Source organism: Pteropus alecto, unplaced genomic scaffold (assembly GCF_000325575.1).
Source record: "Pteropus alecto unplaced genomic scaffold, ASM32557v1 scaffold69, whole genome shotgun sequence".
Taxonomy (NCBI): domain Eukaryota; kingdom Metazoa; phylum Chordata; class Mammalia; order Chiroptera; family Pteropodidae; genus Pteropus; species Pteropus alecto.
This window is the reverse complement of record NW_006494610.1, coordinates 11,225,317-11,244,894: the sequence shown is the minus strand read 5'-3', so window position 1 is coordinate 11,244,894 and position 19,578 is coordinate 11,225,317. Positions and strand designations below refer to the sequence as shown.

At 34.3% G+C, this 19,578-nt stretch overlaps 1 protein-coding gene across 1 annotated transcript in view; it reads left to right on the top strand.

Annotated features, from left to right (window-relative positions):
- The window catches only part of RSBN1L (round spermatid basic protein 1 like), a 68,765-nt gene that overhangs the window by 25,464 nt on the left and 23,723 nt on the right, over positions 1-19,578 (top strand). The window contains exons 2-4 of the mRNA XM_015599794.2: positions 3,853-3,933; positions 6,336-6,446; positions 13,231-13,871. Of these exons, the coding sequence (XP_015455280.1) occupies positions 3,853-3,933; positions 6,336-6,446; positions 13,231-13,871 (833 nt within the window). The remainder of the gene's footprint in view (positions 1-3,852; positions 3,934-6,335; positions 6,447-13,230; positions 13,872-19,578) is intronic.

Here is a 19,578-nt window from a genome sequence, read left to right as displayed (position 1 = left end):
GTATCTCTTGATCTCTCTTTTTATTTCTTCCCTGACCCAGTTATTCTTCAGTAGCATGTTGTTTAATCTCCATATATTTGTGGTTCTTCCCTCTTTCATTTTGCAGTTGATCTCTAGTTTCAAAGCATTATGATTAGAGAATATGGTTGGTATGATATCAACCCTCCTATATTTGTTGAGGCTATCTCTGTGTCCCAGTATGTGGTCGATTCTTGAGAATGTTCCATGTGCACTAGAGAAGAATGTATGAGCAGCTGTTTTGGGATGGAAGGCTCTGTGAATGTCAGTTATGTCCAGTTGGTCTAATGTGTCATTTAAGGATGTTATTTCCTTACTGATTTTCTGTTTGGATGATCTGTCCATATCCTACAGTGGGGTATTTAAGTCCCCTACTACGATATTGTTTTGGTCTGTTTCTCCCTTCAGTTCTGTTAGTAATTGCTTTACATGTTTTGAGGCTCCCTGATTGGGAGCATAGATATTAATAAGTGTCATGTCTTCTTGGTGTATGATTCCCTTTATCATTATGAAGTGTCCTACAGTATCTTTCCTTATCTTTTTTATTTTGACGTCTGTTTTGTCCTTTTGTCCGATATTAGTACCACTACTCCCGCTTTTCTCTGAATGCCATTTGCTTGAAATACCATTTTCCATCCTTTTACTTTTAGTCTATATTTGTCTTTGGAACTGAGGTGTGTCTCCTGGAGGCAGCATATAGGTTTTATTTTTTGATCCAATTTGCCACTCTGTGCCTTTTTATTGGTGAGTTCAGTCCATTTACATTTAGAATGATTATTGAAATATGAAGTTTTCCTATGACCATCTTATGTATTGCTTTCTCTTAATTCAGTGTTTCCATTGCTTCCTTGTCCTTTTTTTTTTTTTTTTGGTTGGCTTTTGTGCGTTTTCCCTCTGCTCCCTGAACTAAGGCTGTACATAGGAAAATTCGACTGGAACCCAAAGATACAATTTGATCCATTTAAGTATCCCTTTGTATTTGCACACACACACACACACACACACGTATATATATAGTTCATTTTTTTCTTCTTCTGCCTTAACTCCATTCCTCTTTGAGAATTTGGATCTTTGAATCCTTCCCTTTTCAGTCATTATTATCTCAATTTGTCCCTATGTATGCTGAACATTCATTACTATCTCGCTATAGCAAATCTTTTTTATCATTTAAGCTTGTAATGCCCCATTTTTAGTAAGGGTTGCACTCCTCGGCTTCTACCTGCCTGATAGTTGCCTTACTCCTAGTTATGTATTTTTTTTTCCGTCATTTTGTTTTAGATGAGCTGACTCCTTTTAGTATTTCTTGTAGTGCAGGCCTCGTACTGGAGAATTCCCTCAATTTTTGTATTTGGAAAGGTCTTTATTTCTCCTTCATATCTTAAGGGGTGCTTAGCTGGATACGTATTCTTGGCTGGTAGTTCTTTTGTTTAATAGTTTTTTTATTTGATTCCACTCCTTTATGGCTTAATAGGTTTGTGCTGAGAAGTCCGATGATAATCTCATGGGTTTTCCTTTATAAGTTACCATCTTCTTTTCCTTGGCTGCTTTTAGAATTCTTTCTTTGTCATTGATTTTTGAGAATTTTAATACACAGTGTGTCTTGGAGAAAGCCTTTTTGGGTTGAGATAATTGGGTGTTCTGTTGACTTCTTGAATTCCCACCTCTAGCTCATTCCTTAGATTTGGTAAATTCTCGTCAACTATTTGTCTGCAAATGCTTTCTAATCCCTGCTTCTTTTCCTCCCCTTCGATTATGCCCATTATTCTTATGTTTCCTCTCCTGATGGTATCAGCTAGTTCTTGTATTTTTCTTTTATTATTTTTATTCTTCTGTTTCTTCTTCCTTCTAATTTATTTCTAGATTTCTGCCTTCGACATCACTGATCCTTTCCTCCATTTGGTCCACTCTATTTCTCAAGCTTGCTATTTCATTTTTCATCTCTTTCAGTATGTTCTTCATCTCCAGAAGTTCTATTTGGTTCTTTTTGAGGGTTTCAGTCTCCTTGCTCTGCTCATGTAGTTGTTTTTTCAATTCCTGAAATTGTTGATTTTAATTGTTTTGGATCTCACTGAGTTTTTTCAGAAGTACCATCTTCAGTTCTCTGTCACTTAAGTCACATATTTTAATGCCTTTAAGCTTGTTTTCAGGAGATTTTTCTCTTTCTTTTTGAGCTGCCATGTCACCTTGGTTGTTCATGGTGTTTAATGGACTATTTCTCCACCTGGGCAATGATGGAGATGTATTCTGCTCACTCCCCTCCCCCAGAAAGATTTATTATATAAAAGTCTCTCTTTAGCCTGTTACAAAGAAGGTGTTTTTCTTTTGGTTTTCTGTAGATGGCATGTAAGCCTCTTGGATCCCTGCTTAATATAAAGTCTTTGAGATGCCTTTTTTTTCCTTATAGATATTCAGTCACGCACACTACCCTGAGTCTCAGCCTCTTTCAGTATGATGGTTTCAGTAGCGTTTGCTCAGATTCCCCTGGGCCTCTGCGGAGTTTGTTCTTGGAGGAAATGGGGGGAGGTGCCCTATGGGTTGAGGTATAGAGGCTGCAGCTCAGCCTCGCATTTTGCAACCATGGCTTCTCTGCCCTCCTCATTTCTCTTTCTGCCATAATCCCTGGGCTGTGCCGTGGGTCACATGGAGCTCGCAGCTCTCCCAGGTAGCGTTGCTCAGGGAACCTGTGGCACTTTCTTTCCTCCCCCTCCTCCTGCAGGAAGCTCCAGCTGCAAGAGACAGCTTCTTTACCCTGCCACACTCAGGGGTTCTGACCTGTGGTAGCTCTTATGTGTAGATCTCACGCTCAGACATGCTCGTGTGAAGTTTGGGTATTTTTTGTTGAGTTTTAGATGTTCAGCTTATTGTTGTTTCAAGGGGAGACATCTGGGGATGTCTCTTACTCATGTTTCCGACATCCTTCGTTTTAAAGTATTTTAAGTAACTTTCTTTTTTATATATTAACTTTATGTATAAGGTATGTTTTTACCCCATGTGTATTTTTCCACATGTATAACTTACAGTTTGTTCTGTGTTGATAATGACTTAGTCGTTTACTTCTTTTGCCTCTTCAGATTCAAACTATCATGTTTCTGTTTGCATTTGTTCTCCCTCTGTGCCCCTTTTTATTTTTAAATAAAATCTTTACTCCTTAAGTTGGACTTTTCAAAACCGATATTTTTTGTTCTTGTGGTGAAATAATTCTTTTATTCTAAGAATTGTGATGGAAGGCAAGCTAGAAGTTCTTTACAAGCCTTTGATTAGAACGTGAAGAATAAAACTATACAAATTCTTGGTTATGAAAATAAATGAATAAAAACTAAGAATGACAGTTTTTAGAAGAATAATGTATTAGAGTAAACATGCCAGGTAGCCATTTTTCTTGTGAAAAGATCTAGAATTGATGTTTATAAATATGAATGCATTACAGTGTGATAGCAGCAGCCTTGAGATTTTTTGGACAGTGAGTGGTGTTCTGAGTTCTTATGGCCAAAAATGTTTATTATGTTTTGCTTTTATGGGTAGGTATCTTTGTCTGTCTAGATGGAGATAATTTTTTACATTCATAAAGCTTATATATTTATAAAATCCTTTTGTATATATTTCCTATTTAATCTTTACATAAACTTCATTTTACAGCTGAAATTGGAGATCTGAAAGTTTATTAGTTATCAAGGTTGCAGAGTTTAAACTTGAACCTAGGTCATTAGTTATCAAGATTGCAGAGTTTAAACTTGAACCTATGTCTTCTGGACTTGTACGCTTCCCACTTTCTTGTAGCTGTAACATATTTACCTGTAATATAACATTTTTATGTTTTCTGTAACATGATTACAGAAAATTTAATGGAGGAATTTAAAGTTGGATTTTCAAAAAGTATATGCTATGACAAGCAAAAAATTCCAGGAAGAGCGAAAAGTAAGTCAGAAGTTCGAGACAGGTGTGTAGTTTAGGACAGCAGTTCTGTCACAAAAATGCTTTTCTTTGTGCTTATATAATGGTTTGTGTTTGCTTTGTTTGCTTGGAATGTTTGGATGTGGAGTGGTAGGTAACTACATTTATGTTGACAGTCACTGTTGTCTTGGCTGTGAGATCGTTTTTGTTTCTGTAGATGTTTTATATGACTTCACACGTTCGACTTTATAATATTTTATTGGGATGTGTAAGGGCAGGAGATATGTATGGGAAATCTCTGTTCAACTACTCTAAAAAAGTCTATGAAGTCTGCAAATAAATATAGTTAGGAATAAAGTGTGAAAACTTGAATCATACTGTATTAGTTTTATTTCCTGAAAGCTAATATAATTTCATCCTGAAAAATACTTATATTTTGCAACCATAATAGATTTATAGTATATCATATTCTTTATATACACCATTAAAATTCTGAAGTTATTATAATCTATGTGGTTAGAAGTAAAGATCATGGTTACCCTGAGTAACCATGTGCTGCATAAAGTCTGGAAGGAAGCACAGAGGGATTCTGAGGTGCTGTTCATTTTGTAAAAATTGAGCTTTATACTTACATGGTTTTTTTGGTATGTATATTATACTTTAATAAACTTCAGTTGTGATTTTAAATGATATATAAATAGTTTATTTTTAAGGATGTGTGGTTACTTAGAAAATAATAGGTTATTATGTGTCTAAGCTCCAGCTATTTGGAGTAACATGGCTGGATGACAGCCTATAATAGGATTTTAAGGACTTTAAACATCAAAACATAAGAGTAGCAAACTAATTTTTAAAGTAGGAGAACAGCTTAATTTATTATATAATTTAAGTTATATGTGAACATATGAGGACCTTATTTAGCTTATTTACATCTGTACTCTAAACCTTTTCTTATACTCAGCAACAAATATTCGTCAATGAATCCCTGTTTAGTTTGCTCTACCATCAACTGTTCTCTCATCTGCTTTCAGTATTAATCACTTTTAAAAAAGCACTTTGTCAGTCTGGTAGGTGAGAATGTTTTGTTTGAATTCATATATTTTTTTATTATTGAGTGTAAGTTGTTAAATACATGGGTTTAATATTTGTGAGAATTATCTATTTAAGTAGTCTAGACCTGAGTTGTTTTGAGTATGGTAGCCACTAGTGTCATGTGGCTATTGAGTATTTAAAGTGGAACTACTTTGAATTTTGCTGTTAAGTGTAAAATATACACTGAATTTTGAAATCTTACTATAAAAAAAGTAAAATATCAATTATTTTATAGTATTCGTTCCATTTTGAAATGATGTTTGGATATATTGGTTAAATAAAGTATATTAAAATTAATTTCACCCATTTCTTTTTGTTTGTAATGTGACTGCAGGAAAAATTTAAATTTACAAATGTGGTAAACATATTTCTATTTGTCAGTGATGATATAAACAGTAATATACTCATTAGGTGATTAGGAACTAAATGATGGTAATATTTATACTTAGAAAGGAAAGTAAGGAGGGATTTTAAGAAATTATGCAGTATGCATATATACTATATAATCTCAGTTAAGTAGAAGCATATTTTATGGTTTTTGTATGCTTCCGTCATGGCTTCGTAATCAATAGTACGCTTCTGGAGGGCAAAGACTACGTCACTATTTAAAAATTCTCCTCTACATTTTTTTGCTGGGTGCATGATTGAATAAACAAGAATTAATAAGACATCAAATAATTTTATCAGCTCAAAGTTTGAATTTTTAGAATTCAGACAGTGATTCTTAGAGTTCTTATACCATTTGTTTTAATATCATAATATCAGCTAGCCACATCAATCATACACTTTTTAGAAGGTGCAAGGTTATGGGAACTAACATCTAGTCTTATGTATAATAGGCACTGGTAGTCATTTAATATCTTTCTTCATTGAGTCTTTATAATAACCTGTGAGAAAGATATCAACCACCATTTTACAGATTAGGAAACTGAGTCTCAGTAATTTTTCCAGTGTTATGTTACCAATCTAGATATGCCCAACTTCAAAGCTAGCACTTTTTCCACTGTAGTTTATTGTATCAATTAAAGTTAGCCAATTATTTTAAGTGATTTGAAGTTAGTCTAATATTATGGTTGACTTGAAGTGAAAAATAATCTTTAGAATGAAATGTGTGATAAATTTTGACAGTTTATGACATGTGATTATGTATTTTATGTTCAATATGTGAAAGGAAATTTAAAAATGTTTCCCAGAACCTGAGAGGAAGAAAAATGTCATTTTTTCTCATTCTGATTTTCTTGGTGCATTATAATTCTAGACACTGCACTATAGTTCATGGAAAAAAAATAAAATTGTAAAATAAATTAAAACATTTTCTTTATTTTGTCTTTTAGATAAACTCAAAGTTAAAGAGAGAGATAAGGAAAAAGAGAGAGAAAAAAAGAAGCATAAAGTAATGAATGAGATCAAGAAAGAAAATGGCGAAGTCAAGATTTTGCTGAAAAGTAAGTTTATAAAATTCAGTGATTTTAGTCGTACTATATTATATTCAGTATACTCGTTGGCTTAGTGATTAAAATAAATGTTAGTGATTAAGAAATAAGGTGCTGAATTTTGTTGAGAATAAATATTAATGGTCAGGATACAAAAAGTAAATGTAATAGTAGGGAGTTGTAAAAATAGGTGTCTTATTCTGTGTTTGTATTACTAGTCTTCATATTTAGATAATCTAAAATGAAAGGCTAAAGCAATTTTTATCATGATAAGAGATGGTGTAGGAAGTGATCTTACAAATATTTGACAGTAATCGTATCATAGTCTGGGATGTAAAGGGAACATTTTACTCAGCTAAATTATCTGTTTTATTGTTTCTTACATGCTTAAGAATATCTCCTTTTTGTTTTCTGTTTTTTCTCTATTGTTACTGTTGTTTTTAGTTGCTGATTGTACATGAGGGTAGACCTTTGGGTAATAATACAAATCTTATCAGTAAATCTGAACTATTTCAGAGAGAATTTGTGGTAGAATAGAAGTAAAGGCAGTCTTAAATTCACTCAGCAAGATAAGACCAATCAGTGGCATTTGGTTGCTAGACAGCTAACAAATTCATTGGCCTGACCTATCAAGTTGACAATTTGCAGAGCAGAACATGTTGACTTTGATTAATTTCATATTGAATTTGTATTGATAAGCCTTTCTATCTCCATAAGGGAGAAAAGGGCTAGCACCGCATTTGCAACAAAACAACTGGTTAATTTATATTATTTTGGATAAACAGAGTTTTAGATTCTGTATTTTCATTTCATTTTCTGTCATGTTTCCAGATGTTCTTTGGTAGCAGTTTATTTAAACTCTGTTTTCTACTTGTCACAGCTTTATTTTCTGTAAAATTGTTTTGACCTTGAAGAAACATGTCAGGGGTTAAACTGATGGCCACTTAGTTAATGCTCATCTTCCTTTTGTTCTCTTTTGCCAGTGTGTGTTATCTGTATTGTTTAATTAGATTGTAAGCCTTTGAGGCAGGAACTGAATCTAACCACACCAGTGCTGTATAGCAGCTAATGATTAATGCTTGAAATGTTTATTCTACCCTTGGTTAAAGGGTTTGGTTTAGTAAATACTCATTTTTTTACTGGTTTAGTCATTTTCTTACCCATTTGAATGTACAGTGATGTAAATTGCTGTCACTCGGTTGAATGTTAGATTCCTACCAAACCATTACTGTAAAATGTGTGTGTGAACCTAGAGATTACATATGCAAACAAAATTTAAAATAGCCTAAAAAAATGGAGATTTTTAAAGTAATATTCAATGGTAACCTTGACTTTAAAGTAGATGAAATATTTAGGAGATATTTTGAATCGAGTTAAAGTGAAACCTAGTGATAAGGAAAAGAAAACGAGGTGGATTTAGAAATGAATTGGTGACCTTTGGGATGACAGTGGGAAAATGTGTTTACTGTAAAATTGAGATAAATAATAATAATTACTGCCTTACAGAGTTGTGAACATTAAATGAGATAAAATATGTGGAAAGTGCCAACTACAGTGTCTGGCCCACAGGTATTCAATAAGTAGATGAGAATCTTTCTTGTAAACATGTATGAAAGATTCTCTTGTGATTAAAAAACAACAACAAAACTCCTCAGTGTGTAGTGTATAGATAATTACATGAATAAAAACATGATTCATTTTGGGAAACAGTGCCTGTCCCATCGTGAGCACTATGTTAACTGTTGTTAATATCCAGCAAAAACAATTCGCTCTGCTTGTGGCCATTTCCCAAGTGAGCCTGTATGATAGAGAAAGGCATCCTTCGCTATTGGTGTCTTTGAGCAACAACAAAATCAATTTGGTAGGGGCAGTTCACTGTTATTTACTACTGTATGCCCTGTTTTCCTTTATGGCCTTAGATTTTTATTCTCTCCTTACAGTCTTCTCTTTCTTGATAATGCTAATGTCACAAGCTATGGCACACGCAAGCATTGATTGATTGATGATAGCACTTGAATATCTAAAATAGATGCTAACTCTTCCTTCGCAACAGTCTCATTTCCTACAGGTTTTCATTTAAAACTGCATCATGTTGAATATGATCAGAGGTATATGTACACACATAATTATATATATGCTAAAAGTTTTTATTAATGCAGAAATCTTGTAAATGTCTATCACAGATAAAATAGGATTATTTGCTTTATTAAAAATAGTATAAAGGAACACATTTGAAACATAAGCTTATTTAGCTCATCCTTTTGTGCCTAATGTCTACCAGTTCCTTTTTTCTGAGCACACTTACATGTTCCAGCCATTTTTTTGTTATTAATAAGTTTTAAGAACATAGATGTTATGATTATAGTATGTTTGAGAATACATTTTATAGTTATAGCATATCAGAGAAGCTTGCCAGTGAGCAGTTGGAATGAGGGTTAAAGGAACTAATGTCCAAGGTTATTGATAGTGTACTAAAGGTCACAGGTAGGTATTTCATGGCAGGAAGAGTGAAAATATTGTGCTGCGAAAAAAGCAGTCATTCTCCAAAGACCAAAGGTTAAAAATAGCTAAGCTAATTGCTACTTTTTTTCTATTTATGATAATAAAGTTATATGTATTAATTCCCATATTAGATATGAAATCAGATCCAATTTTTCCTGGCAACTTTTATTATTTTTTATTAGCACAAAGTATACTAAGGTTAATGGTGGAAATTAATGCCAGTGAATTTGTGATTTTTTAAGTTGTTTGTTTTTAATATAATTAGCCATTAACAACATATGCTGTTTTGTATCTTTGTGTGTGTGATTGGTTTTTTCCTGTCTCTGTGTCTTTCTGGCTGCGTGTGAGTTTGCATCTCTTTCTCTGTCCGATTCTCTCTCTGGCTCTCTCTGTGTGCATCCATGGTGCTCTGTGTATGTGTATCTGGGGTCCACTGTGTGCATGTGTCTGGATCTGTGGGAGGAAGGTCCCCCATCAACATTTTACATTTATATTTTTTGAAGGTCCAAATTACTTAGAATTCTATTCCTTCCGTTATGGAAACTTATCAGGATACTTTAAAAAAACAAACAAACCATAAGTCTGATTTATTGGACTCTGTTTGAAGGATTATAAATTTAGGATAATGTGTACTTGAAATATCTTTTAGTATAAGAGAAGACCATTGATATTCAAAATGGTCTTATTTTTAAATATATTTAATAATTTCCTACATATATATTTGCACTTTGTATGTCATTCCAAGATAGGAAATGAAAGAGGTTATATAAAACTTTAAAAAAGTTTTCTAGTGCCTCTGTTTAGTTTAAATATAAAGAATGAATTTTACCTGTGTCCATCGAGACTACCCCCAGTTTTGATGATTTGCTAGGATTCACAGGACTCACTATATAGTTGACTTGTGGCTATGATTTATTATAGTGGAGGATGCAAAGTAAAATCATTATAGAGAAAAGGCACATGGGGCAATGTCTGGAGGAAACCAGGCAAAAGGTTCCAAGAGTCCTCCCCTCTGCTAGTAGAGTCACACAGTATGCACTTAATTCTTCTGGCTGTGAATTACACAACATGTGTGAAATATTGTCTACCAGGGAAGCTCATTAGAGACTAAATACCCAGGGTTTCTATTGGAGTTGGTCACATAGGCTCCCTCTCTCTAGCATATAACAAAATTCCGGACTCCCAGAAGGAAAACGTGTTCAAAATAAACCACGTTGTTTGCACAAACAGTTTAGGCACAATGAGCCACTCTTATTGGGATGATGGGCGACCCTTTCCAACATACAAGTTCTCAGATACCAGCCAAGGGCCTACCTTGCAAGCAGGCCTTTCTATAAGGATAGCAGTCTCAGGAATGTTATAAAACTCTACATACTGTATTCACTTTAGTATTTAATTACAGAGTAGTTTGTCATGGGAATTTAATTCCTTGATGTTCAGCATAAGAATCTCTTGACTTATTTCTTATTAGTTTGCATTTTTCAGTTTCTGACTATTATATTACCTTTTCCATCCATTCTTATGATTAAGAAATACGCTGTTGTGCCTATTTTATTTCAGAGTAACATGTAGTAATGACTGGGTATTTTCAAACTTCAAAAAAATGTGTTAGGCATATATGTAATAGGATATTAAGCTTATATTTTCATTCAAATGAAATCTGTTTATTTTGGCAAACCATTTAATTTATGTGATATTACATGTATTTTCAATTTAGTAATTATACCTAAGTCCTTTAAATTATTTTTTCTGTTTCTTAATTGACCACTGTTTTTTGTCCTTAACTCATTTGGATTTTGCTTACATATATAAACCTCTTTTTTCTTTCATTTTAATTAACTTCCTTTTTATTTTTTCCATTATTTGTTATGAAGATATTAACCTGACTGATGTTTTAATAGTTCATACCAAGGTGGCAAGTATGAATTTGTTAATGTATTTCTTAACTTGTTGCATGTAGACCTATTAGAGAATTAACACTTAGGATTTTATGACTTTACAAACCTATATAATCAATAATGTTGACAGATTTTTATTTTTGCTATTTATGATGATACCAATTTGGTCTTCATTGCATACTAACAAATTTTTGGAAGTCATAATTTATTATTAACATTAAACTTCCCTTTTTTAGAATTGCCATCAACGTGAATTTTTGTGGTTGTTGTTTTCAGGGTTAGGATTTAGTGGTATTCATATGGTAGAAACTGACTGAAAAGGAGACATGGGGAAAACCTATAAATATCTCAGGTAGTCTGTTGATGAGGGAAATCTTTTCATTCATAGATTCATTAACTGTGCATTTGTAGCAAAATTCTAGATACATGATTGCGGGGGAAGGTATCATTTCACTCTGAATTTATTTAAAAGTTATTCGTTCTACCCATACAGTGTCCCAAAGGACATATGATATACAGGTATCCTATGAGTGAAAAAATAATAACTTTATGTGACTATATCACATATTCATATACATGGAATATGTAACAAATTAATATGAATTTAGAGTGAAGTGATTTCAGTTCCAGCTAGAGAGATAAAGGAAAGCAAAATGAAGGAAATGACATAGAGTTATTTTTAAAGGATGGGTAAGAAAGAGTTCAGTAGTAAATATTGGACATGGCAGGCGTATTTTAGGGACAGGAAATGCCTTTGTCAGTAGTAGAAAGATAAGATCCAATTAGGTATATCTTATAAGAAATTATAAGTAGCGCAGATTGACCAGAGTATTAGGTACTAGAGGGCATTGTTTTTGGATTCCAGACTAGAGAGGTTAGATTTTGTTTAGTAGGCATTGAGAGCCCTTGAAAGCAGTTGAGTCAAGGGATGAATATGATCAAAACAATATGTAAAATTTATAGAAAGATTTAATATGGCTCCAGCATTCAGTATGAGAGATAATCATGAGGCAGTTGACCAAAAATTAAGGCAATAGTATTAAGGAAGTTGGAAGTGAAAAATAATCAAAGATGAGCTGGATAATTTTGTCAAACCTTCTGAAGATCAGGAAGAATAATTTGAGAGAATGTCATTGATATTTGAACATTCTGGGAAAGAAAATTTTAGTAGACTAGAAGCAGACCCAGAACTTAAGAAATAAGAATGGTAAGGTGAAAAAGAAAAGGCGCTGGTTGTAGACTGTTTTTTGATAAGTTTGATGATCTAAGAAGAGAAGAGGAAAGAGAACTATTAAGCACGTGTTTTTGGAGTTGGTGGGAGGGACTTATTTTTGGAAAGTAGGCAGGACATCTTACTGGAGACAAAGGAATGAAAGAAATACATGGAGATGGAAAGAAGTAGGTTGGGAAGATTTAACTCATGGCAGGCTGTCTAAAAAAGTAAAATAACAAGTGAAAACAGTGAATGCTTAATTTTCTCAACTGTTAGTTTAATGGCTTTTTCATATTAGGAAGCATAATTTTTTATGAGAATGTTTACTTTTTTCTACTTTTTTTATTGTGTAGAAAGATACTATGATAATGTTAAGTGTTTATATGTACACTTAGATTCTATAGCTAGAGAGTCTCTCTGGATTAATCTTTTATTCTTTAGAGTTCTTAATTTCTGAGTCCAGAATCTACTTTCCTTTGGTTACAGAAGGTCATTAATATATAAGCTTATAAATTCTCCATATCATTTTTCCTTTTTCCTTTTTAATTCACCCCTTTATCAGTACATGTGTATCATTTGTGCTTAAGAAATGAGAAGTTATTCTAATTTCGTTATCTCCTTTATGGTATCTTGTGAGGTCTTCAGTGGGAACTTCGTAAACTCTAGCGGTCTTAAAGCAGCTCATTTTAGAGGCAAGAATAGTTTTCTAAGGAGGAAATATGGTAAAAAACTAAGGAATTGCTGTGTTTGTTGCTGTTATATTATGCAAGTATTTTCCTCCTTTATGATTTCTAAATCTTGACATTATATGCCATTTTTAAGAACTTAGATAAATTAAAAAAGATGATATCTATCTATATCTGTATCTATATATATCAGTGGAAAACATCTGGAGGCCATTGTTCATATTGACCTTTGTTCAACTTTTCATTTCTGATTTTCTACATTTAAAATTTGAAGACGATGCTTTCAGAAACATTCATTACTTCAGTAAACACTGAATGAGCATCTGCATGTCAGAAAGGTGTAACTTTGTCTTAAGCCTGTGTGTGTGTAGAAAAGACAAAGAGACTGACTAAAATATAAACTTGATTCTGGGTAAACTTTATTATAAAACAGTTCCTAAAGCATGTTTTTTTAAGTAACCAAAATAAGGAGTTTCAAAAAAAATTTTTCCCAACAGGTGGAAAGGAGAAGCCAAAAACAAACATAGAAGACTTACAAATTAAAAAGGTAAAGAAGAAAAAGAAAAAGAAACACAAAGAGAATGAAAAACGGAAGCGTCCAAAAATGTATAGCAAATCTATTCAAACCATCTGCTCAGGATTGCTATCTGATGTTGAAGATCATGAAACCAAAGGCATCCTAAATGATAACATAAAGGATTACAGTGGAAAGAATTTGGATACCAAGAACTATGATTCCAAAATTCCAGAGAACAGTGAGTTTCCATTTGTCTCATTAAAGGAGCCACGGGTTCAGAATAACCTCAAAAGGTTGGACACTTTGGAGTTCAAACAGCTCATTCATATTGAGCACCAGCCTAATGGAGGTGCATCAGTTATCCATGCCTACAGTAATGAACTCTCCCACCTGTCTCCTATGGAGATGGAGAGGTTTGCAGAAGAGTTTGTGGGTCTAGTGTTCAGTGAAAATGAAAACTCTGCAGCTTTTTATGTAATGGGTATTGTTCATGGGGCAGCTACCTATTTACCTGACTTTTTAGACTACTTTTCATTTAATTTTCCCAATTCACCAGTGAAAATGGAGATATTGGGAAAGAAGGATATAGAGACAACGACTATGTCCAATTTTCATGCTCAGGTAAGAGGATTTTAGTTTTTTAAAAAAGAAACTTTTTAATTATACATTTTACACAAGCTTCTGTTCTTTGTTTCTCATTTCGCTATAGGTTTGAAATAAAAAGGTAAGACTATAATGAAGCCTCTTGGGAATATTAAGAATAAATTACATTCTTGATGTGAACATCATAATTTAAATGTTTCTATTTATCTTTTTTCTTAAAAGTAATTAAGATTCTGTTGTCCTTTGTTGCAAGAATTTATCTTGGAAATGAAATGAATAAGATGAATTTAGCCATGTAGTTTGCAGTTCTTACAATAGTTCTCTTACCTAAAAATCACCTAAAATTATTTTCTTGGTTTATGTGATAATGCCTTAAAAGTGCTTAGCATTGGATCCATCACATAGTAGATGCTGAATAAATGCTGGCTATTAATATATTTTACAAGGGAATCAGTTAATTGTCTGACTGTGAGAAAGTTTACATGTCAGTGCATATATTGAGCTAATTTCCATTACCAGTCTTTCTCCATGGTGTAGAATGGATATTATTTTAGAAAGCAGAGGCAGAATCAGGTCTGCTGGCTTTTGAAAGTGAATGCGGGCCCACCTAAACAGCCAGTGCTATTGTCACCTATTTCAGATCAGGGACGGCTTAGGCCAAGAGATTAACTAAGTTTTCACATTTATTGTTGCTAAAATGTCTGATTTTCTAAGGAATAATTGACATTATTCTAGTTCGGAGGGAGGAAAAAAGCAAAGAAATTCTCAAAGGGATCTTAGTGATCATCTATCCAACCTTTCTCAACTTACAGTTAAGCAAACAAACAGAGGTAGGAGTAACTTACTGTTTAAAGGTTGGCAGCAGTGCCAGGAGTAGAACAAAATCTTAATCTTTATCCAGGAATCTTTTCCTTATTCTGAGTGTGTGGGTGGGTGGGTGTGTGTGTGGGGGTGTGCGTGCGTGCGTGCACGCCTATTATTTGATGTATTCAAGTTACAGTTTCTACCTTAAGTGATAGTCTGGATGTCCAGTCACATCCACACATACCAAACCTCCCTTTAATATGGTAGTATTAAAGTTTTAATGTATTGAGGAATTATTCCCTAATATAACATGTTTGAGAATTGGAATTTAAATATGTTTTTAGAGGAAAGAGAGTATAGAGTATCCATCGTTAGCCCTGTTTTCTAGGATTCCAGAATGGTTAGTAATTTGTCAGAGGTTATACCTGAGTTTAGTGGTAGAACCAGACTGACATCTAGTAATAGTGTCTGCTATTTATTGAGTACTGACTGTGTCAGGAACTGTTCTAAGCACTTTATAATTAATAACTCATTTAATTTTCATTACAGTTTAACTTTAGCAATGAGGAAGCAGATACAGTGAAAGAAAAATAACTTGTCCACAGTCCTTTGGTACTAGATCATTTGTCATTTATTATGTCTAAGTGCCAGGTTTTGCGGTAGGCCTCTTGACTTCCAATCCCATTCTTTTCCACTATATCATACTTTCTCGGGGGTGTACTATGCAAGTTTATTTTAGCCATCTTTCAAGTGTTATAATTCTTATATTTGCTTTTATTTTATTTTTATTTAGTTTTTACTTTTTATTTTTTATTTTTTAAATTTATTTTTATTTTTCTCTATATGCTTTTTTATTTTTTACTTTTAATTTTATTAAGTTTATTGGGGTAATATTTACTTTTCATATAGCTTTTAAGGTTAAGAATCGTTAATTTTTATTAAATGATAAGATTTTTCATCTTAACTATGTAATAAGTACAACATGAAAACCATGCTTTTGTTATTAAATGAAATGACATGGTGAGAGTCCTTAATCTTGCCAGTATGTGGATAGGTGGGTCTCAAGTCCTTCTGAGAGCTGCCGACCCTGGTGCTTGGCTAATGCGTACTGTAGCACAGAGGAAAACCTAGGCAGATGTATCGTCTTTGTTACCAGCTGTGGCTCTGGCCCGCTTCTATGCCACCTGTCAGCTGTAAGGACTGCTTTTACTAGTTTAGCTTTAGACTGAATGGTAGGAAGTTGCCTGTGCAAGGTCCATGTTCCTTTATTCCAAGACCCTTCATACCCACTCATTCATATAGTATAGGGAAGAATATCTAATGAAAAGCTGTCCTGAACAGTTCATTTGATAGTTCCCCCACACTAAAGCCTTAATTTGTTTGTTTTTCTTTTTAAGAGTTTAGGAGACTACAGAAGTGTTTTCTGTGACTGGAAGGTAGCTTTGGGTTTGTCCTTACACACTGGCTTTATGAAACTAAATGGGATCCAAAGGAGAGCAGTAGGAGAAAAATTAGCATACTTATTGTTATTTAGTTTTATGTCAGATTTTTTGACTCTTCCACTAAAGCTCCATCTCTTAGCCTAATTTGTGGTATCCCTTCAGGAAGTGATTTTTTTTTTTTTTTTTTTTGGTTATCTTGCTCTTCATTTTTTTAAAAATTTATTTAAATTAGTTTCAGGTATACAGTACATTGGTTAGACATCTATATAGTTCATAAAATGATACCCCCAATTGCTCCCTCCTTCCCCTGGCCCTCCACCTAGCCATCATATTAATGCTAACTACATTCCCTGTGATGTGCTCCCCATTCCTGTGACCGTCCATCAGCTACTAATCTGTACTTCTTTAACCCTTCACCCCATTCTCCCATCCCTCCAACTGCTCCCCACTGTCTGTCACCAAATTGTCCACTGTATTTGCGAGTCTGTTTTTGATTAGTTTGTTCTTTTTATTCCTTAGATTCCACATATAAGTGAAATCATGTAGTGTTTATCTTTCTCTGTCTGACTTAAATACCTCCTAGGTCCATCAAAGCAATATTTTTCCATCCCCTTCCTTTTAGTTTGTGTGTGTCTACTCATCTGAAGTGAGTCTTTTGTAGGCAGCATATGTAGGGGTCTTGTTTTCTTATCTTTCATCCACTTTATTCTTTGGTTGGAGCACTTAATTTTTTTTAGGTACTTATTGATAGGAATGTAGTTGTTACCATTCTTTATTCCTGTTTTTGATACATGTTTTTTCTTCTTAAAGAAGTCCCTCCAATATTTTCTGTAATACTGCCTTGGTAGTGATAAATTCCTTCAGCTTATTTTTGTCTGGGAAGTTCTTTATCTGTCTTTCAACTTTAAATGATAACTGCTGGATAAAGTATCCTTGGTTGTAGATCCTGGGTCTTCACGTCGAATATTTTGTGCCAAGTCCTTCTGTTCTGCATAGTTTGTTGAGAAATCAGCTGCCAGTCTTATGGGTGTTCCCTTATAAGTAACTATCTGTTTTTCTCTTGCTGCTTTTAATATTCTTTCTTTGTATTTAACCTTTGGTGTTTTATTTATGACGTGTCTTGGTGTGGGCCTCTTTGCATCTCTGATTTTTGGAATTCTCTGAGCTTCCTGGGGTTTTATGTCCATTTCCTTCACCAGGTTAGGGAAGTTTTCCATCATTATTTCTTCAAACAGCTGTTCAACATCTTGATTTCTTCAGGTACTCTGATCTGATAGATATTTGGACCCTTAATAGTGTCCCATATGCCCTTAAATAATTTTTATAGTCTTGGCATCTTATCTCTTGCCATTGTGATTGAGTGTCCTTGGCTTTCCTGTCCTCTAGATAGGATGTTTGAATCCTTTTCTTTATTCACTTTATTTATTCTTTTGTTTATTCCATTTAACATACTTCTCATCTCAGATAATCTCTTCTTCATTTCAGACTGGTTCCGTTTTATATTTTCCATTTTTATATTTTTTATTTCTTTGTTGAAGTTCTCACTGAATTTATCTACATTTCTCAAAAGTTCATTGAGCATCTTTATAACCAGTGTTTTGAACTCTGCACCTGTTAGATTACTTGACTCCATTATATCTGGATCTCTGTTCTGTTCTCTCACATGGTTTCTGCTTCTTTGTCTTCCCATTTTGGCTGCCTTTTGTGTCTATTTCTGTGTACTAATTAAAGCTCCTAAGTCTCTCAGTCTTATTAGTTTGGATTTGTGAAGTAGTGTCCAGTGGCACAGTCCTGAGAGGGGTTCAGCTGCAGGCCAAATTTAGCCCAAGCTGTGCCCCTCCGGGGCTACTTGTTGAAATTCAGCAATCAATTCCATGAATGCTGTGCTTATAGTTGCTTGAAAAAGCCACACTAGAAACCGAAGCCAGCTGCCTCTGCTGTGAGTCTAGGCACTGCTTAGCAAGGAGCACCTGACTCACTGAGGGTACACCTGAATGTGGCTCGGGTGAGGCCGCGTGTTGAGGGAGGTGGAGTTTCAGAGAATCCTCTGGGCAGAGCAACCTCTGTTATCCAGTTTGTTGATGTCAGGGCTATGGTGGCGCTGTGTCTGTGCACTGGGAAGGGGGAAGGCTCAACAGAGAAAAATGGATACCCCTGGCACTTCTGTACAGAGCGGGTCTTGCCTTGGCCCTCACTTTGACAATGTCTCCCTGTACATCCCTGGTGCTCCCTGCGCGCAACCAAACCAGTACTGGTGCTCAGAGCGAGCAGGTCTGTCACCAGGAAAATTCGCTCATGGACACGGCCCCTTTAAGAGGCTTCTGCTGTTGCCGCTGGCTCCATCTCGCTCAGCCACTCAAGACCAGTCAGCCGTGAGTCCTTGCTCTGTCCTACCTTCTACGTTGCAGGGTGATTTCTTGGATTTCTCCCTAGGTGTATGGTTTGTTCATCTAGATCCCAGAGGGATGAACAGACCCTCTATCATCTACATCATTTTTTCCCGCTCTCTTGCTCTTCATTTTTTTTTTAACTTCAACAGCAGTACATAAGTCAATAACTACGTGTGAGCATCGGCCACAGGAAGATAAAATCAGAAAGTGATTTTGAAAACAATTTATACAATTTTCTGTTTGGGAAAATGCTTTATTAATTACAAGATTGACAGATATATATTTAGAGATAAACTAGTTTATAACTTGCTGTTTTTCTTGTCTTGAATGTGAGAACCTTCCTTCCAAATTTAATTTGTAGAATCATTTTACAATTAAAAAAAAAGTGAGTTCTGACTGGGCTAGTGTGGTAGCTCAATGAACTCTGATATGGGGTGGATGATAAGGGGAGGGAGTCTAGTCCTGCTTCTGCCATTTACCAGCTGTGACATTGAACAGCTACTTAAGCTCTTTATCAGTTTCTTCATCTACAAAATAATGATGACAATAGTACTCAGTCACAGGATGGTGGTTGTAAATGCTTGATGGAATATAACAGGTTATACACAGAGTGTTGTTATAGTAGCTTAGTGCAATATTACAACAGTTCAACAGCTTTTTGTTTTGTTGAAGATGATAACTAGTTTCTGACTGAGGACCCTTAAGAGTGTGTTAATTGATGGTAGGGAGTTGAAATACTTCATATATGGATAAAGAGTTGATTAAATTGCTGTATGTACACAAAATGGAATATCATTCAGCCATAAAAAGGAATAAAATACTGATACATGCTACAGTGTGGATGAAAAGTGACAGAAGTCTGTCAGAAAAGGTCATATTTTGTATGATTCTGTTTCTATATGAGATAGTCACAATTGGTAAACCTATGGAAACAAAGCAGATTAGTGGCTGCCAGGGGCTGGGAGAGGGGGGAAATGAGGAGTAACTGCTTAATGGGGTTTTCTTTCTTTCTTTTTTTAAATTGAGATTATTTGAGATAATTGACATATAATACTGTATTAGTTCTAGGTGTGCAGCATAATGATTTGA